Consider the following 18,045-nt stretch of genomic DNA (forward strand, 5'->3'; position numbering starts at 1 on the left):
ATACAGATGTTTACGGAAACCTTGGTATCTCAACTCAGGATGTTCTGAGCTCCTTGGAACAGAATCTCTATAGAGCAGTGTTTCCCAACCAAATGCCAAAATAAATAAATAAAAATAAATGCTACTAATATAAAAATGTATTGTCGCTCTCAGGTGGAAACCATGTATCTTTATATTTTGTCATTTTTGTTTTATTTTAAGTTCTACCAAAGACTTTATATACAGAAAGACGGTGCACTCGTATTACTGAGATGGAGAAAGTGTAACGCGCAATATGGTGGAATAAGAGGCGTTTCAAAGATGGCCGCCGAGTGAAATTACTTCATAGTCTTAAAGGGACTTACAAAGATTTAACCAATGAAAGGGTTTAAAATAGCTTGTGACTAAATCTCGTAACATTATCGTATCCTCAAACTGTCGGTCAAATCTCATAACTTCACCTGCCTCTATTGTAAATTATTCACACACAGTTTGGATATCTTTGCTTGTTTGCAATGCAAAGGTAAATAAAGAACTGATGTTTGATTAAGTACAACGTTTTCTTTACTCAAGAAACACTATGTCTATAAAGGCTTTTTTTTTGTATTTGAAAAGAGTCTTAGTATTGTATTTGCCGTCTAGTTGTAGCCAATTAATATAGCTTTACTGTTTTAAATATCCTGTGCATAGTGCTTCATCTTTTATATAATGAGATTTTGTCCAAACGTCCAAATCTTCAACAACAAGAAAAACTGAGCGCCCATATAACTGCAATAAACTTTATAACCTGTAAGTTGATGAAAACGTAATGCAATGCAATTACTGCCTCAGATGCGTTCCAGTGACGGACAAAAGACATAGGCATATCTCTGTCATTCGCTGGTAAAAAAAAAAAATCGTAACTCCGTTTGAGCTTGATCTTCATAAAATGTTAATATTATAATAATGTCATATGCTCTTGTCTGACTATATATAAAGCCACAATACCATCCAAAAAATGTGAAGTTTCCATCCGACAGCGTCAATTTTTAAACTGTTGTTTTGTCATCATCACCAACAACATCATAGCTACCCATATGACCTTATTTGGGTTCATACCTGACTTAAGCTAAAGTTTGACATGCGAGTACTGCTTTTAATATAATTGCCTATCCAGTTATGCCATTTGAAGCCATGCATGTTTGTGCAATTTTGTTATTTTAGTGCTTAGAGGTGTGCCATGGGATTTCTTTTTCTTATCAAACGTTTGGGAAACACTGCTCTAGAGCAAAATTAATTTAGCATACTCTTAATAAACCGCACGCGATTTGGCAAAGGCTGCGATTATTTTATGCGCATCTTGTCAGTGTAGTGTGGCTGGTCTGTAGTAAATGCTGCTCCATCTGAACGCCAGAGGGCGTCTCACGCAGACACGCTAAATATGCCCCGCGCAGAAGTAGATGACGCGCATCATTCCAAGAAATCCCTATCGGGCATCATCGCTGTAGCTAAATATACAGAAGATTGAAACGCTTTGATTGATTAAACATGACTAATAAACACACGACTGCCTTATTCTGAGTAAGAAGGCACATCATCTCATAGAAGGATGAGCTCAGCTGTCTTTATGAAGTTAGTTTGGAGTAAAAGCATGTTATTGAATGTTGTCTTTTGTTGGACAAGAGGTTCATAAATGCTTCTCATGTTTGGAAAGATGTTTGACGCGTGTTGCTTTTTCAAATGCACATTTTAAGTGAATCAAACTCACAGTGCTTTCCGGTAATAATCACAGTAAAAAATAATCGCAGACTTTGCGATTTCAAAATCGCGATAAGCCAACTCTATTTAAGTGCGATTTCATGTAAATTGCGATTAATCGTGCAGCCCTACTCATCATTTTTACAGCAGAATGCACACATTACAATTGTTAATAATCCAGTTACTGGATCATAGAAATGCCATTATTAAAAGATTATTTTGAAGTTAACCATCTGAGCTCTCATCATTAGAAAGTACTTTAGTCAATGCAAAGTGTTGTTATTTCTGTCCTGTGGAAAAACTTTTATTTACTCTTTTGCTTTTTCAAGGGATTGTATAATAAACTGTATATTGTCTGACAGTGTGAATGGTCCTGCCGTCTCTTCAGAGTTTATCAGTGCATTGTCACGCTGGACTGTCACACAGAAGAATGAGTCTCTTATCAGGGCAGACCTCATGGTATCCTCTTTAGAGAATGCGACATAGACACCCGGCGTGGACCCTGAATAGATTTCCGCGCCCTCCCTGCCACACCGTGCCTGCTGTGTTTGTATGTGTGTGCATGAATGTGTTCTCTTGATCTGTCATGTAAAGTAATAAAGATATTAACTTAGTTACAGATTTACTCTACTAAAATGTTTTATTATTCAAATAGCATAAATACAATTACTTGATTTTGTTTTGTTTCAAAAGAGCACAACTGAATTAGATTGTTTAATTGTCACACCACTTGTAGACAACAGCCAACAAGTGAGGCTGCGCTTGTTGGTAACCAGGCGAAAGAAAGTGAGAGTTGTTGCTATAGCAACAGGCAGTTTAATTTATTTTTCTCTTTGATAGCCATACTGTATGAACAAGTAGTTGACCCAGTAAAAGTCATAAATAAACTCTAAAAGGATCACTCTATTTTTAGTATATATATATATATATATATATATATATGTATATGTATATGTATGATCATGGCCCTTGAGCATCAACAGAGTGATAAGAAACATTTAATTATTTTTTTTAAAGCGAGATAATGGGCTATTCTTCATCAATTCGGAGAACTGTATGAAGATTTATGCATTTGTTTTGTGTACGTGACTCAAAAGTTGTTTGTATACATCTAATTTCAATTATGAATATTATCTGTATCTATAAACAGTCCTTCTCCTGACCTCACAGTATAGTCATTGTCTCCTTCGCTATTTAAGAGTAAGACTTTGCTGGAGATCCCCAATTATTTACTGAGACACCATTGCATCCTGTTGATAAAGATTCAGTTTCTGTGTTATTGTGCAGCTTTTTCAAAGACTTTGTCATGGACACAAATTGTGGTTGGGAATTGTGGTTTAGTTGCTGCCAATGTGAAATTGCTATTCCGTGAATGTTCTCTGACCTGAATCTATGGCGTTTCCTGACACACTTTTCCTGTTGGGAGTTATGGTTTGCCATGCATTAAGAGTGCAATGGTGTAAGCTTGATTCATTCAGCCGATAAATTCAGTTCACTTTATATTCCTTTTACAGCTAGTCATGTGACACGTGAGGCTGAATCGGAATTGTGAATATATTTTCAGCCCATCTGCTGAACAAGCTGAGCCCATCCCTGCTGAACAGTAAATGTATGCTTTAGCACACAGATTCAGTTAAACTGTTGATTTGTTTACTAGGAAATTACTGTGGGGGCCATGGGTTTGTATTCAGACTGGTTTTATCAACACTACTGCTGCTTTTTCCCTCTCTGCTTCAAAGTATTACACAAAGGTGCCATTATCAAAGCCTTTTTTTCCCAGTAGGCCTAATCATCACTCATAATAACACGATCAGAGGAAGCCTGCGAGACCATACCTGTTGGCTCTGCTCAGAGCAAATATTGGCCTTCTCATAGAATGGAAACGATAGAGACCAGACATTTATACAGGGATGCACATCACTTTTTTTGGTCTGGTTCTCAAGGGAGCACCTGGAGAGGATGCTTGGTACTCACACTTTAAGTTGTCGTCATCACTTTCCTCCTGACTGCTTTCCTCACTGTCTTCTTTTCTCTCAAACATGGTAGATGATGATGATGATGTTTTTATTTTATTTTTATTAACATTAATGACACAGACAACAGCTGGAATATTAGGCTGCTGTCACTTTAAGACCGAATGCATGGACCGAATATACTGCCACACATCTGGTTTCTTTCTCAACTGTTCACTTATGACAAAACCGAGAGAATACTTGCAGAGACGGCTAGTTTGACATAATAAGCGCAAGTAAACATGAAAGAGGAATCAATTCGGTACTCAAAACATGTCCAAATGATAAACTTTTGCTCTATGATGGTTAAACTTAGCTGTTAATCTATGAATCATATGGGTGCTGAACCATGGGGCCTAGTCCATATGGATCACGGACAATTGCGATCCGTTGCATCCGATTCCCTCCCTGTTTTCTGCTGCGCTTCGTTTCTTTTTACCACGCATGTGCACCTGAGCACCAGTTATGTGCACCCCTGCCTTTATACCCATTTACAAATGCAGTTTTTTGTGATTTTATCAATGGTTTTAAATGTTAGCCCACACATGTATTAATTTCCCCCTAAAAGAAATGCATATAGAAAGAGTTGCTTGTGTGGATTTAAAATTTAATTTCCATCTTTACACCCCTAACTGTCTCTTGGGTTAAGATGGCTGTGCCGTTCTGACGGGCTACCGGAGGACCTTTCAGGCAGGTACGGACAGAGCTACGTGTGCCGCTTGTCTGTCCGTCCCCCGCTCTGCCATCTTCTCATCCTCTGATACTTTTGCTTCATATTCATTTCCTGTCATTATCATTTTATTACGCTTCATCAGCATCTCAGAAACCATATTGTTATTGTGACCATATTGTGACAAGTGTGCTTGTCTGTGGTACCACATATTTGGAGATGTAAACTTTGCTCCAAATGCTAAAGATGTTTTAAAAAATGTTGACGTCTTTGTCTGTTCTTTCATTCCGTTGGCCTTGTCAACTTGTTAAGGTTCATGCCACTGCTTTAAGGCTGGATATGAGTGTGTGTTTAAAGCTTTTTTTGTCAGAATTGCATGGAAGTTTTAGCTTGAATTTGTGAGAGACGTGTTTGATGACTGAAGTGTTGTGTTTTTGTTGTTGATAGCAGTGTTGTTCCGAAAGAATGAAGGCAGCACAACTGAAAATCCAAAATTTAATAAGGCAGAATCAAATTAACAGAACAACCAGTCTGAGACTGTAATCTAATCTGTCCATGGTGGAACATATTTACTTGCATATTTAACTAGGCCTATCTGTAATTTGATTGAGTGGTGATTTAGTGCTCATTGATTTAGTGATTGATTTAGTGATATCATGCACTAGCCAGGAATTATGTGTTGTGTGTATCCTGTTACAAAACACTACGTGTTACACTATGCCTGACTGTTCACCACAGGAAGTGCTTCTATCCCACAAAGTTGGCAGCTCAGCATTAAGTCATTGGCTGACTAGCCAATGGAATTTCTGCCAAAGTATGTGGGGGAGAGTGAGCAAAAGGGCTGCAAAGACAAAAAACACATACGACTGTAAACCTTTTTGTTAAAATGATGTGCTATGTGACATTCACTTTAGCAGCTATGAACTCTAATACGCTGCATAACACTGAATTTGTTTAAGTTGGAGCTGCTCTTCTGCAAAGTAAAACGAAATAAAATATTGTGAAAATGTAATGTCTCTTAAAACATAGTGGAATGATTGTCATTTAAATACCACTAGTATGTAGTTTACATTAAAGGTGCAGTAAGCGATTTCTGAACACTGTTGATATTTGAAATTAGCCCAAACAAACAGCAAAAAAGCAAAAATGATGAACGAACGACTGACAAGGAAACAAAATATGAACATACAGTACACAAGAGTTAAAGGGATAGTTCACTTTGAAATAAAATTTTGGTATGTTTTAGCTTACCTCAAGGGCATCCAAGATGTAGGTGTCTTTGTTTCCGCAGTAGTTTCAATTTTGATATTTTTAGGTCAAACCGTTCTTGTCTGTCAGTCATTTAATGCAGGTCTGTGGTCACTGTCTCAAAGAGCATGCACAGAGAAGTCCAAATTAAACAATTCCCCATCGTAAGTACACATTGATGGCCTAAGACACGAAACAAGCGGTTTGTGTGAGAAAATGAACAGTATTTCTATTGTTTTTACCTCTTATAACAGCCACGTCCAAGTGATCTGAGGGCGCGCGCGCATCCTGGTGTGTGACGTGTTCGCAGACTGGTGCATAGATATATACACTAGATGTCGCCTTGTCTACGGCAGTTCATTGGAACGAATGTCTTTAAGGTGACATCTAGTGTATATATATCTATGCACCAGTCTGCGCACATGTCACACAGCAGGAAGCGCGCGCGCCCTCAGATCACTTGGACGTGGCTGTGTATAAGAGGTAAAAACGATATAAATACTGTTTGTTTTCTCACACAAACCGGAAGAATTGTTTTAATTTGGACTCTGTGCATGCTCTTTGAGACAGTGACCACAGACCTGCATGATATGACTGACAGACAAAAACGGTTTGACCTAAAAATATCAAAATTGAAACTACTGCTGAAAAAAAGACACCTACATTTTCGATGCCCTTGAGGTAAGCTAAAACATACCAACATTTTATTTCAAAGTGAACTATCCCTTTAATATTAGAAAAGCGTTCCAGTGCTGGAGAGACTTAAGCAGAAAGGCCTGAAACAGATGTACTGCTGGCGACAAACAATGACACTCAAAACCAGTGTTACTCACGTATGGAGCAGAAACAACATCTGTTTTCAGGCCTTCCCGCTTAAGTCTCTGCTGCACTGGAATGCTGTTCTAATATTAACTTCCTAAAACTCTAACCCTTCTTTTTCCAGTGATATTCCTTTGACATTTTTTCTTTTGTAATGTCTCTCAGCCATCTCTCTTTCAACAGTCTTCAAATCTCACTCTCTCTCCTTCTCTCATCATGAGTGGACACGCCCCCTACTGCTGATTGGCTACAAGCTTCTTATGGTGCTCGTTCCGATCCACTTTCGACAGCGTTTTTCAGAAATCGCTTACTGCACCTTTAATACTGCCCACCTTTGGTCTGTGATCTACTGTGCTGAAAAAGCCCTGTTTTAATGTAACCAAATATTTCCTGTTTTTATATGCAATCTTAAAAACATGCTAAAATTTTACCCTTTAACAGTACAACAGCTTGTCACTGAGCAGTACCCTTAAGTTTGCCTTAGAGAAAACTTTGTACTTTATCTACCACTAAAAGGTGCAAAGTTTAGAACGGCAAGAGCATCTTGGTTGGCATATGATGTTTCCAGTTAGACTATATAGCATTTGTGGTTCTGAGATATATATTAATATTGATATATATATATTAATGTAATTTCCCCTGTGTCATTTGCAGGTAATAATGGCAGCATTAACTCCATCTCTGACCGAGGGACACAGCTGCCTGGTCACCGGGAGGTAAGATATCAGATATTTTCATCTCAGTCAGATATCTACTACTGTGCTATTTTGTAATGTGGTAAATAGGTCACATTTTGAGGTTGTGGTAGTTTAAATGTGTGTGAATGTACTCACAACAAGAGGTCTCCCAACTGCCCTAAACATCTCTGTTTTAAACATTTATGTTGGGCCAATTTGAACTTGTAAATAAGTACAGCTCTTGAAGACAGGTCAAAGGGATTTGGGGGTTCTCCCATTAATACACTTATAATGTCCACCAAACGCAATATACAACGATTCACACTCTTTGAATTTGTGAACAAAAAATGACATTTGTGATTTAAAGATTTTTAAAAACCATTTTGATTTAGACTGTTTTGAAAAGAACCAACTCTAAAGAACAATTCGCCCACAAATCAAACTATTATGGCATGCAAAATGGGTTTTACTCTATATAAGGAATATTTAGACTAGAAAAAACTATTCCATTGACGTTTCCATGATTTTAAAGATTGCATTCATTAATTTAATTGCAATTATGACTTTTCTTGGCCTGGAAACACATTTTTAAAATGTCCTGGTATTTTGATGTCTTAAGCAACCCTGAAGATATACAAATTCTCACACGTTTAGAAAATTCTTATGTTTATTATACAGAAGGAGATTCTGGTTGTTCCTGAGATGGACATTGGACCTTTTAGTATATTTTTCCACTACATTAATAATATAAAAGTACTCACTTTCCTTAGTCTTAAGCATTGATTTTAGCAATAATAAGCTATGTAAGCAGCAAGCATCAATAGATTATGCATTTGCTTTCTTTCTCTTGCTGGTGAACTTTGCTAATGATAATTTCCACATCTTAGTGGAGTCAGCAATAAAGGAGTGGTTTGGCAAGCCAAGTGGGTGTTCATATCAAGGCCCAAGTAGATGAGAAAGCACTAGTCCCATTAGTCCAACAGAGCTGTTGAAGTGTTAAAACGGTGACAAATCTTGTGCTTGTGTTCAAGACAGATACTGAATTACTCACCCTTGTGTTACCAGTTTAGTGAGGGGGCATCTAGAACTGAAACTGTAGCTCTGCTTTTTAGTGAATAATGAAGTATTGCAATGAGCATGTGATTGTGATCTCAGTCCCAGAACAGTGTAAACCAGTTCATCACAGTAGAGTCTCCAGGCCAAGGCATGTTTCCCCCAGTTCTCTGCAGTGAGGGGGAGTGACCTACTCTTATCAGAGGTCTCTGTGTGAGAGAGTGTGCAGCTTGATGTTTACATTTGCTAGCACTACTTTGGACATTCTCTCTCTATGAGGCATACCACCATTGGAGCACATTATGAAAATGATGAAAGCTCGAACTGAGGTATGGATGCGATGGAAACAACAATTAAATTACACTTCAAGTAATTTTTTTTCCAAAGATGTTTTCTGTCATTTTAGGTCATTTTTATCACGCTGATGTAAGTTTAAGTGTTTTTTTTTTGTTTGTTTTTTTCTTTTAAATAAGTCTGGTCTTAGTTGGTCTTGATGCTATAGAGCTGGTAAGTGCCGCCCATCCGTAAAACCCCAAGTGGACCTCTAGGTTGAAAAATCGTCAATGCAAGTGAATGGGAGAAAATAATTATTTTCTGGTCCCGTTTGAATTGTGCCATGAATGTGAACATATGTTGTCTGTGAATTTTTTATATAATCTTTCATGTTACGAGTTTGACAGTATATTGTATGATTCTTCGGCTAGCAGTTGTGGAAAAGACATAACGAGAAAGACTACATGTCGCCTATGTGACGTCACCCCATAAAGTTGACTTACCCGTGGTTTTCGCCAACCTCAACGATTTTGTCCTCTCCCTGAAAGAAGGCGGTGAAGTGCACCAAAGACACAGCCATGTTTAGCGGCATCTGTGAGCTAGTGTCCGTGTGCTAGTGTTGGTGACGTTTCAAACGCATCGAAAGCAGCGAAGAGTTGTAGTCCACAAAGTGCTCTCACACAAAGTCTAACCGTATCAAACTTCTACCCGGTAAATTGTAGCATTCTTTACACGAAAGATTATATAAAAAATTCACAGACAACATATGTTCACATTCATGGCACAATTCAAACGGGACCAGAAAATAATTATTTTCTCCCATTCACTTGCAATGACGATTTTTCAACCTAGAGGTCCAGCGGGATTAGCGGAAGGGGCGGGACTTACCAGCTCTATAAAAATGGGAATGTGACGTCATGATTGACAGCTTCTCTAAACGAAGTAGTGCACTGAGGCACCAACAGACTTTTTGGGGGATTTTCGGGAGGAGATTGGAGCTTCAACTTTAATTTCTACATGTCCATAACTGTTTATTTCACACTGACATAATGAGTTGTTCTGAAGTAAGCTGTACTAACTAGGGCTGCACGATACTGGGAAAATATGCGATATGAGATATTGTTGTTGAGTATTGCGATAACGATATTTCTTGCGATATAACATTTCCCTATAGAAATGCTATTTTTTTTAAAGTCTTTTTTTTATAATTTATATACTAAAATAAACAGGTAGGCTAATAGATATTCTTCTGAGTTTGTTCATAAGGAGTTAACGTTAGACATGCAACACTTTGATTAATGGTTGTCTGTGAGACTCTGTTATTGTTACTTGGCATTTCGTTAGCAGTTTTGGTAGATTTGGGCTTACACTTTTTGAAGTCTTCATATAGCTCCCTGAGATAGCGTTCCAGATGACTGTGGAGATTAGTTTCCTCTCGACGTGGCCAAAATTTTTTCGGCACGACTTAATGACACCGCGTCACTTATGTTCACATATCGCGTTTTTTGCACGTGCAAATTCGTTATTTCAAAATGGAAGCACATTTTTACAGGCCCGCCTATGCCGTGACTAAATGAGAACATCTCAACTTTTCAGAATTCCACAAGCTCACGTAGGTCATGGTTGCATAGCAACGACAGACGCAAGCGCTTGAGGAAAGAAGGAGATAGTGGCGCGGCCGCGCTTTCCATGCGTTTTTAGATGCGATATGTGAACGGCCCCTTTCACAGTACCTGCATTTATGACACGTCTTCTCTATTGAAGCCAAAATATTGCCATATTTCAGACGTACAATTCTTTTTAGGCACAGGTTCTTCGCTGTTGTCATTTTCCTCGCTTGTCTCTACTCCCACCATTAGTTTTTATTTTCCACTCTCTGCTCTGAGCCACTAGGTTCCCCTTTGGGCCCGATCTAGCCAATAGCATAATAGTACCTACTGGGGAGGCAGGTATAAAGATAGTAAGGCCACATTTGATTGGTCGAATTTGGATAAACAACCTATGCATGCATGCATCACACAAATGCTTGGCACATAAAATAAATGCAATTTATCGCACCTCTCTGCGAATTTTTCGATATATTGTGTAGCCCTAGTACTAACGGTTTCTGCAAGAGTGAGGGCGGGACCTTGATATCGCGGCTCCACTTCGCGTTCACTACTGCGCAGAAGCAGGTCCCAAATCAGCGTAAGATGTCAGCGCCATATTAGAAATTTGGCAGCTTCACTTTTCACCAATGGAAGAGAGTGAAGGGGCGTCGTCCATCTTTTTTTACAATCTATGCTTACTTCGTTAGAGCTTTTTTTTAAATGACTCTTTAACCTCTTGACGCCTGAATTTATTTACAATTAAATAAAAAAAATGTATTATGTGTGTTTCTGGCTCCAAGCTGATGCTAAATTAAGTTGAGATTGTTAATTTGTCTATACCATATAGAATAGATATAAATTTAGGTATGTTGCAAATTAGCGACAACAGGCATTTAGGGTAATTTTTTTTACAAAATGGTAAAATTAATAAAACACATTTCCCCATCTCAGGTATGTAGATTTTATTCATGGCACAAAGTTGTTAGAACTTATAAACTTTAATTGACAAATTAATGAATCTTGACAACAGCAAGAAACAAAACACTCTCCTACTCCCTAACATTGACAGTAGTTTTTATACATTCCATGTTACACTCTGTTTAACTCTTTCCTTGTTTCTCCAGTGCATACATTATATATTCTTATAGTGTTATATCCTAACATGCTATTTTTTGTGAAAAAAAATATTTTTTTTTGGCTGAAACCATCTAAATACAGCATTATTATATGTAGCCATTATAGCCCAATCCAGCCGTTATGGACCTATGTCACGAATTTGCTACAAACAGAAATCTACAAAGTACGTAAAAAATATTCGTCACATGAAGTCTATATGAATAACATAGCTATAGAAGCAATCAATAAGCTGGTACATATTTTTATCTTAGCATAACCTAACTCATTTTGGGCAATTTCTCCACATTTGCGCCCTTGATATGCGCATTTTGCAAACCAAAATATTAGCTTCCGTGAACCGGATGTAGTTCCCACTCCGACCGCTACGAGAAACCAGTGCGTGCAAAAGGTTCCTATGTATGTATTGAATGTGCACAAACAGGCATTGGGGGAAAACACACGCTATCTCGCCTGCAGTCTGAATGGAAGGGGTTTGTTGCGAATTCAATGAAACCTTTTTAGGGTTGAACATTAAATTTCTTGAATAGTGCATTGTTATTCACAACAAATCTTAAATTACAAGTAGCCTATTATATATGAAATATGCAGAATGTGTAATGTTTAAATGTATATAGTTTGTATTCAGTGTACTGTATATTAATAGCATATTATTATTTTTCTTTGATGATAGTCTTCCTGAACACATTGAGACTGGACAATCGACATATTTTATTTTGATTGTTTCACTTTGTGAAAGTTTTTTTTTTTGAGAGAGAGAGAGAGAGAGAGAGAGAGAGAGAGAGAGAGAGAGAGAGAGAGAGAGAGAGAGAGAGAGAGAGAGAGAGAGAGAGAGAGAGAGAGAGAGAGAGAGAGAGAGAGAGGTGAGTCATAAGAGGAGGAAGGATAGACCTTCAGTATCTGTCTTGAACACAAGCAATGATTTGTCACTGTTCAACAGCTCTGTTGGACTAATGGGACTAGTGCTTTCTCATCTACTTGGCCTTGATATGAACATCCAATGTCTAGTGCTTAAATGCAGACATTAAATAATAAAGTGCAGATATTTCAGATATAATTTGAAACTCATGCATGGAGTTTCACATTATGCTCCTAGATGTCCTTGAGAATTCCTGGTGCTTAAATGATTTTGTTGATTTGTTGTTGCTTTATAGATTGCTTGGAAGTATTCGATTGTCATTTTGTCATCAATAGTGATCCATAACCCTCCATGTCCTTTCCTAAAGGAGCAGCGTACAAAGGTCCCATCTGACCAGTAATGCTGATTAACAAAGTACCTGTTTGAAAATAAGTGCTCCTGTCAGCTCTCTCACATTTAATTAGTGGTCCGCAAAAAAAAGCCTTCACATATGGCACATTGCCTTGACTTTTTTAGTTTAATGACTTTCCCTGGTTCGGTCACTGACTGGCCTTTTTTAGACGGACGCGCCAAGCAGGCAAATTTTTTGTGACTGATCTGTTTTGGCTTGTTTTACTGTCTGGAGCAGCATATTTGTAGGGACAGCTGCTATTTCCTCCTCCTCTGTGCCTGTGGGATTTGTATGCATGATGTAGAAGATAGAGTATACAGTATGTTTCTCAATTGTAAAACAGGACTTGCAGACATACCTCAAAGGCATTTTTGTACAAGTATGATGTATTGTGAATCTCCTGAGGTTTTATTATACCCCATTTGCATATTAATGTCAGTGGTTTTGGTATTGGTATTTTGGTTTTGTGTCTGGGATGGCTGGGGTGTTTTTTTTTTTGGTTGTTTTTGTCTTTTTTGCATTTGCATTTTTTGCTTAAAATATTTACAACAAGGTACCATAATATTAGCATATTTTTTTATTGACTTGTGTCTGGATTAAAACCTTGGCATTGTTTGAAATGTCTTGGTATATGAGATAAATACTAGGACATCAATAAAGTAATTATTCAATAATCATCAATAGCTAAAAAATACCAAAGGAATTATCATCTGATACAATCACTGTATCATGGCATCATCACAATTTTATAAAAGATGGACTACAAATTTGTCACTTGATGTGTTCTTTTAAATTCATATTTTTACATAATTGTCTTTTTACATATTGTCTTTTTGTACAAAAAATTTTACCCAGAAGTGACTTAAACCTGGAAAAAAACAATTTTGTTGACATCCTCATCTGAAAAATGGTACAAAATTAAAATATATTATTATTATTATTATTATTATTTAAATGTTTTATATATTATATATATATTCATATATATATATATATATATATATATATATATATATAGTGCCCTCCTCAATTAATGGCACCCCTGGTAAATATGATCAAAACTGGCTGTAAAAAATAAATCTGCATCGTTTATCCTTTTGATCTTTCATTCAAAAAATGTGCAAAATTCTAACCTTTCATTGAAGTAAAAGAATTGAAAGTGGGGGGAAATCACATTATGAAATAAATGTTTTTCTCCAAAACACATTGGCCACAATTATTGGCACCCCCCTAGAATTTTTTCCGAGTAAAATATCTCTGAAGTATATTCCCATTAATATTTAGGCTACCTTTTTTAGTACACCAGGGTGACTAGGAACATGAAACTGTCCAGCTATGACTTCTTGTTTCACAGGAGTTTAAATATGAGGAAACACAAAGGCCAAATCCCCTTAATCATCCATCACAATGAGTAAAACCACAGAATATAGTTCTGATGCGTAGCAAAAGATTGTTGACCATCACAAAATATAAAGTGGCTGTAAGACAATAGCTAAAGAATTGAAAATCCCCATTTTGACCATCTGGGCAATAATTAAGAAGTTCCAATCAACTAAAGATGTTACGAATCTGCCAGGAAGAGGACGTGTGTCTATACTGTCTTAATGCACGGCGAGGATGTAAGTTTGAGTGGCCAAAGACTCTTCAAGGATCACAGATGGAGAATTGCAGAGATTAGTTGAGTCTTGGGGTCAGAAAGCCAAAAAAAAAAAAAACTACAAAAAACCCTACAGTACATCCCCACATGTTGTTTGGGAGGGTTTCAAGAAAAATCCTCCTCGCTCCTCCAGAAACAAACTCCAGCAAATTCAGTTGTCAGACACGACTGGAACTTCAAACGGCACAGGGTTCTGTGGTCAGATGAGACTAAAAAAATAGCTTTTTGGCAGCAAACACACTAGATGGGTTTTGTGAACACAAGGATAAAAAGTACCCCATGTGTACAATTTAATATACCTTTGGATCTTTAATGTTGTGGGCATATTTTTCTGCTGGAGGTCCTGGACTTCTTCAGATACATGGCATCGTGGATTCTATCAAATATCAACAGCTAAAAAATCAAAACCTGATGCCTTCTGCTAGAAATCTTATAATGGGCCGTGGTTGGATCTTCCATCAGGACAACGATCCAAAACAAACATCAAAATCAACACAAAAATTTGTTGCGGAGCACAAAATGAAGCTTCTGCCATGACCGTCCCAGTCCCCTGACCTGATGAGTGGAGTGAACTGAAGAGAAGAAGCACCAACATGGATCTGGGAATCTGAAGGATCTGGAGAGATTCTGTATGGAGGAATGGTCTCTGATCTCTTGTCAGGTGTTCTCCAAACTCATCAGGCATTATAGGAGAAGACTCAGAGCTGGTATCTTGTCAAAAGGAGGTTGCAAAAAGTATTTAATAAAAGGGTGCCAATAATTGTGGCCAACGTGTTTTTCATATTTACGTATTTCATAATGTGATTTCCCCCCCACATTCAATTCTTTTACTTCAATGAAAGGTTAGAATTTTACACATTTTTTGAACGAAAGATCAAAAGGATAAACGATGCAGATTTATTTTTTACAGCCAGTTTTGATCATATTTACCAGGGATGCCATTAATTGTGGAGGGCACTGTATATATATATAATAGAGGTCTATGGAACGTCACCATTTATATAGCTAAGCCAGTGGGTGTGGGTGTGTGTATTGATCTTACACTCTACATGTCTGCAGAAGTAACAACTCTCTTCATACGGTACCTGTGGTTTTCTCAGCACATCTTGCTGCAGCTCTTCCTGGAGCCTCTCATGTTGTCATGATACTATTTCTGCTGTGTTAGTGGGATGATGTTTTACTCGGCAGTAAATTTCTGCTCTCACTACCCTGAGCACTAGTGATTTATGCGGTATGTTGAGCATCACCTCTACTGATGTAACGGGTCTGTTGGGGTTTTGTCAACTAAAAAAATAAGCACAGTTAATAGACACATTTGTTTATTGTGACAGGAGGCAACTCTGAAAGGCTGTATGGTCATGTAGTTGTGTATAAGTGGGAATGATGTTGATATGAATCTTCTGAATGTTTCTTTTTTAGATAGACAAGTTTGAGGAGAACAGGGACTCTGTGTACTTCAAGGATGGTGTACGGCGCATCGACTTCGTCCTGTCCTACGTTGACGACAAGGATGGAGACAAAAAAGCGGTATGACACTAATATACATGACTTTCATAGTTATATTATTAACAACACACTTCAAAGACAAGACAGTCACTTATTAGTCCTTTCTGTTGATTCGTTCAAAGATGCATTTAAAATGCAATTCACACATACTATTACTTGAATATACTTCCTATATGATTGTTTTTAAAGCAGAAATAAGATTGCAAAATGTTCCGCAAATCCCCAAAAACGTATATTAAAGGTGCTCTAAGCGATGTCACGCGTTTTTTAGGCCAAAACATTTTTTGTCACATACAGCAAACATCTCCTCTGTAACACACTGTAAAAAAACGCGGTCTCTGTAGACACCCCCAGGCTCCACAAACGGCAAGAAAAACAAACTGGGCTCACCTGCACCACGAAACATAACAAACTGTTACAGCCAATAACCGACAAGAAGGATTTGGGGGTGGGGTTTGGAGGGTTAGTGCTTAAAAAAAATTAATGTTTTTTTTTTTTAATTATATATATATCTATCTATCTATCTAATCTATCTATCTAATCTATCTATCTATCTATCTATCTATCTATCTATCTATCTATCTATCTATCTATCTATCTATCTATCCATCTATCCATCTATCCATCTATCCATCTATCCATCTATCCATCTATCCATCTATCCATCTATCCATCTATCCATCTATCCATCCATCCATCCATCCATCCATCCATCCATCCATCCATCCATCCATCCATCCATCCATCCATCCATCCATCCATCCATCCATCCATCCATCCATCCATCCATCCATCCATCCATCCATCCATCCATCCATCCATCCATCCATCCATCCATCCATCCATCCATCCATCCATCCATCCATCCTAACGAACATTATTGAAAATAATGATGTTTACACTCACATATTCGAGGTGTTAGAAAATCATGCACAGATTTGCTCATGCACAGATTTTCTGCACCCCTCATTAATTGTTTGTTTTCCACAGTCCTGATCTCTGTCATGCATAAAATTCTGGTATTGCTCCATCATCTGTAATTACTATTGATGCAGGAATTCTAATTAGTGTGCGTTCACTCCAAAATGTTCTGTACTTGGCCTTGTTAAGCAATCAAACAATGGCTGAAGCTTAATATTGCTCACTATGTACAAAAATAGTGTGATGGGGACCTGTACGTAGGCGTGCAGTGGTGGTGAGATGGGGTGAGATGTCTGCTGGGTCATAAGGCACAGTGAGAAACAGTGAGTCAGAGTCAGATAGAAGCTGTTGCACAATAAACTGAAAGACAAACAGTGATTGCATAAAATGAGAGCAGGGGGTCAACCACTTCTCTTTAGTCAGACCCTTCATTCAGTTCAATCGCTGAGAACACTGAAGGGTCTGCTGGTGAACCGGTTTGATCCTCTGTTTTCTCCTGTATGCAGAGGTTGATGCGCGGTCAGGCTCTCTGCTTAATGAAGGTCGTATCCCTTGAGTCACCCATTTGAGGTGGTGTTCCATAAGATAAGATATGGTAACTATAGGTCACCGGTGCTCATGGGAAATACGAGTTTTCTCTAAAGACGTAGTCCAAAGCTTGTTTACAACCCTCAGGACGTTAAATATCACATATAAAATAGCCTCATATACAACGCTGAATCAATCAATGACTTAAAACTAATGATAAAAAAAGAGAAAGAGACCACGAATGATATAGTACAATGATAAAGTTGAAAGTTTTGTGTGGCCTTTCTTCCAGGAGAGAAGAAGAGAGTTTGAAGCCAACCTGGAGAAGTCTGGTCTTGAGCTGGAGACTGAAGATAAATCGGTGAGGTTCTGAGCCTCAGATGCCCCCTCATGGTTGCACTTCTATTATGGATCTTTTATTTTATTATTTAAAAAATATATATTTTATGCATTTATTTTATTTATAAATATGAGCAATATCACACGAGTAGCCGTGCGATATGGCTGTAGGCTATATCAGCACGGTTGTGATTCGGCCGTAGGTAATCACAGCGTGCTGATATACAGCCATACCTCTCGGCTACTCATGTGATATTGCGTTTATACAACAGTTCGACGGCACACGTGAGTAAACAAATAAGTAACAACAATGGAGTGTCTTTAAGTGTCTTCCTCTTTTGTGCAAAACTACTTCCTTCCGCCACGGATTCAAATCTCAGTTTGACAGTTGAGCTTGAGGTATTATGTAGAGTACAGTATGGTATTTTATAGCATTCATTCTTCAGGTCGATGTCCATAATATTATATCCAAAAATGACCGCTGAGGAAAGCGATATGTTCGTCATTGTCCTTCCCATGACAGCGCTAAAACAACTTCCTTGTTCTGGCTCACTCATAAAGACTGTCCAATGGCGTAATAATGTAACTTTCATTGAAGTCCATATCACGATCCTTTCTCAATACCAAATACGGCATATTATTTATATAAAATG

At 37.8% G+C, this 18,045-nt stretch overlaps 1 protein-coding gene across 1 annotated transcript in view; it reads left to right on the top strand.

Moving 5' to 3' along the window:
• The window catches only part of ano5b (anoctamin 5b), a 36,619-nt gene that overhangs the window by 2,603 nt on the left and 15,971 nt on the right, over window positions 1-18,045 (top strand). The window contains exons 2-4 of the mRNA XM_081348418.1: window positions 7,120-7,181; window positions 15,518-15,625; window positions 17,346-17,414. Coding sequence (XP_081204544.1) covers window positions 7,120-7,181; window positions 15,518-15,625; window positions 17,346-17,414 — 239 coding nt within the window. The remainder of the gene's footprint in view (window positions 1-7,119; window positions 7,182-15,517; window positions 15,626-17,345; window positions 17,415-18,045) is intronic.

This window comes from Scardinius erythrophthalmus (assembly GCF_964197995.2).
Source record: "Scardinius erythrophthalmus genome assembly, chromosome: 2".
NCBI classification, from domain to species: domain Eukaryota; kingdom Metazoa; phylum Chordata; class Actinopteri; order Cypriniformes; family Leuciscidae; genus Scardinius; species Scardinius erythrophthalmus.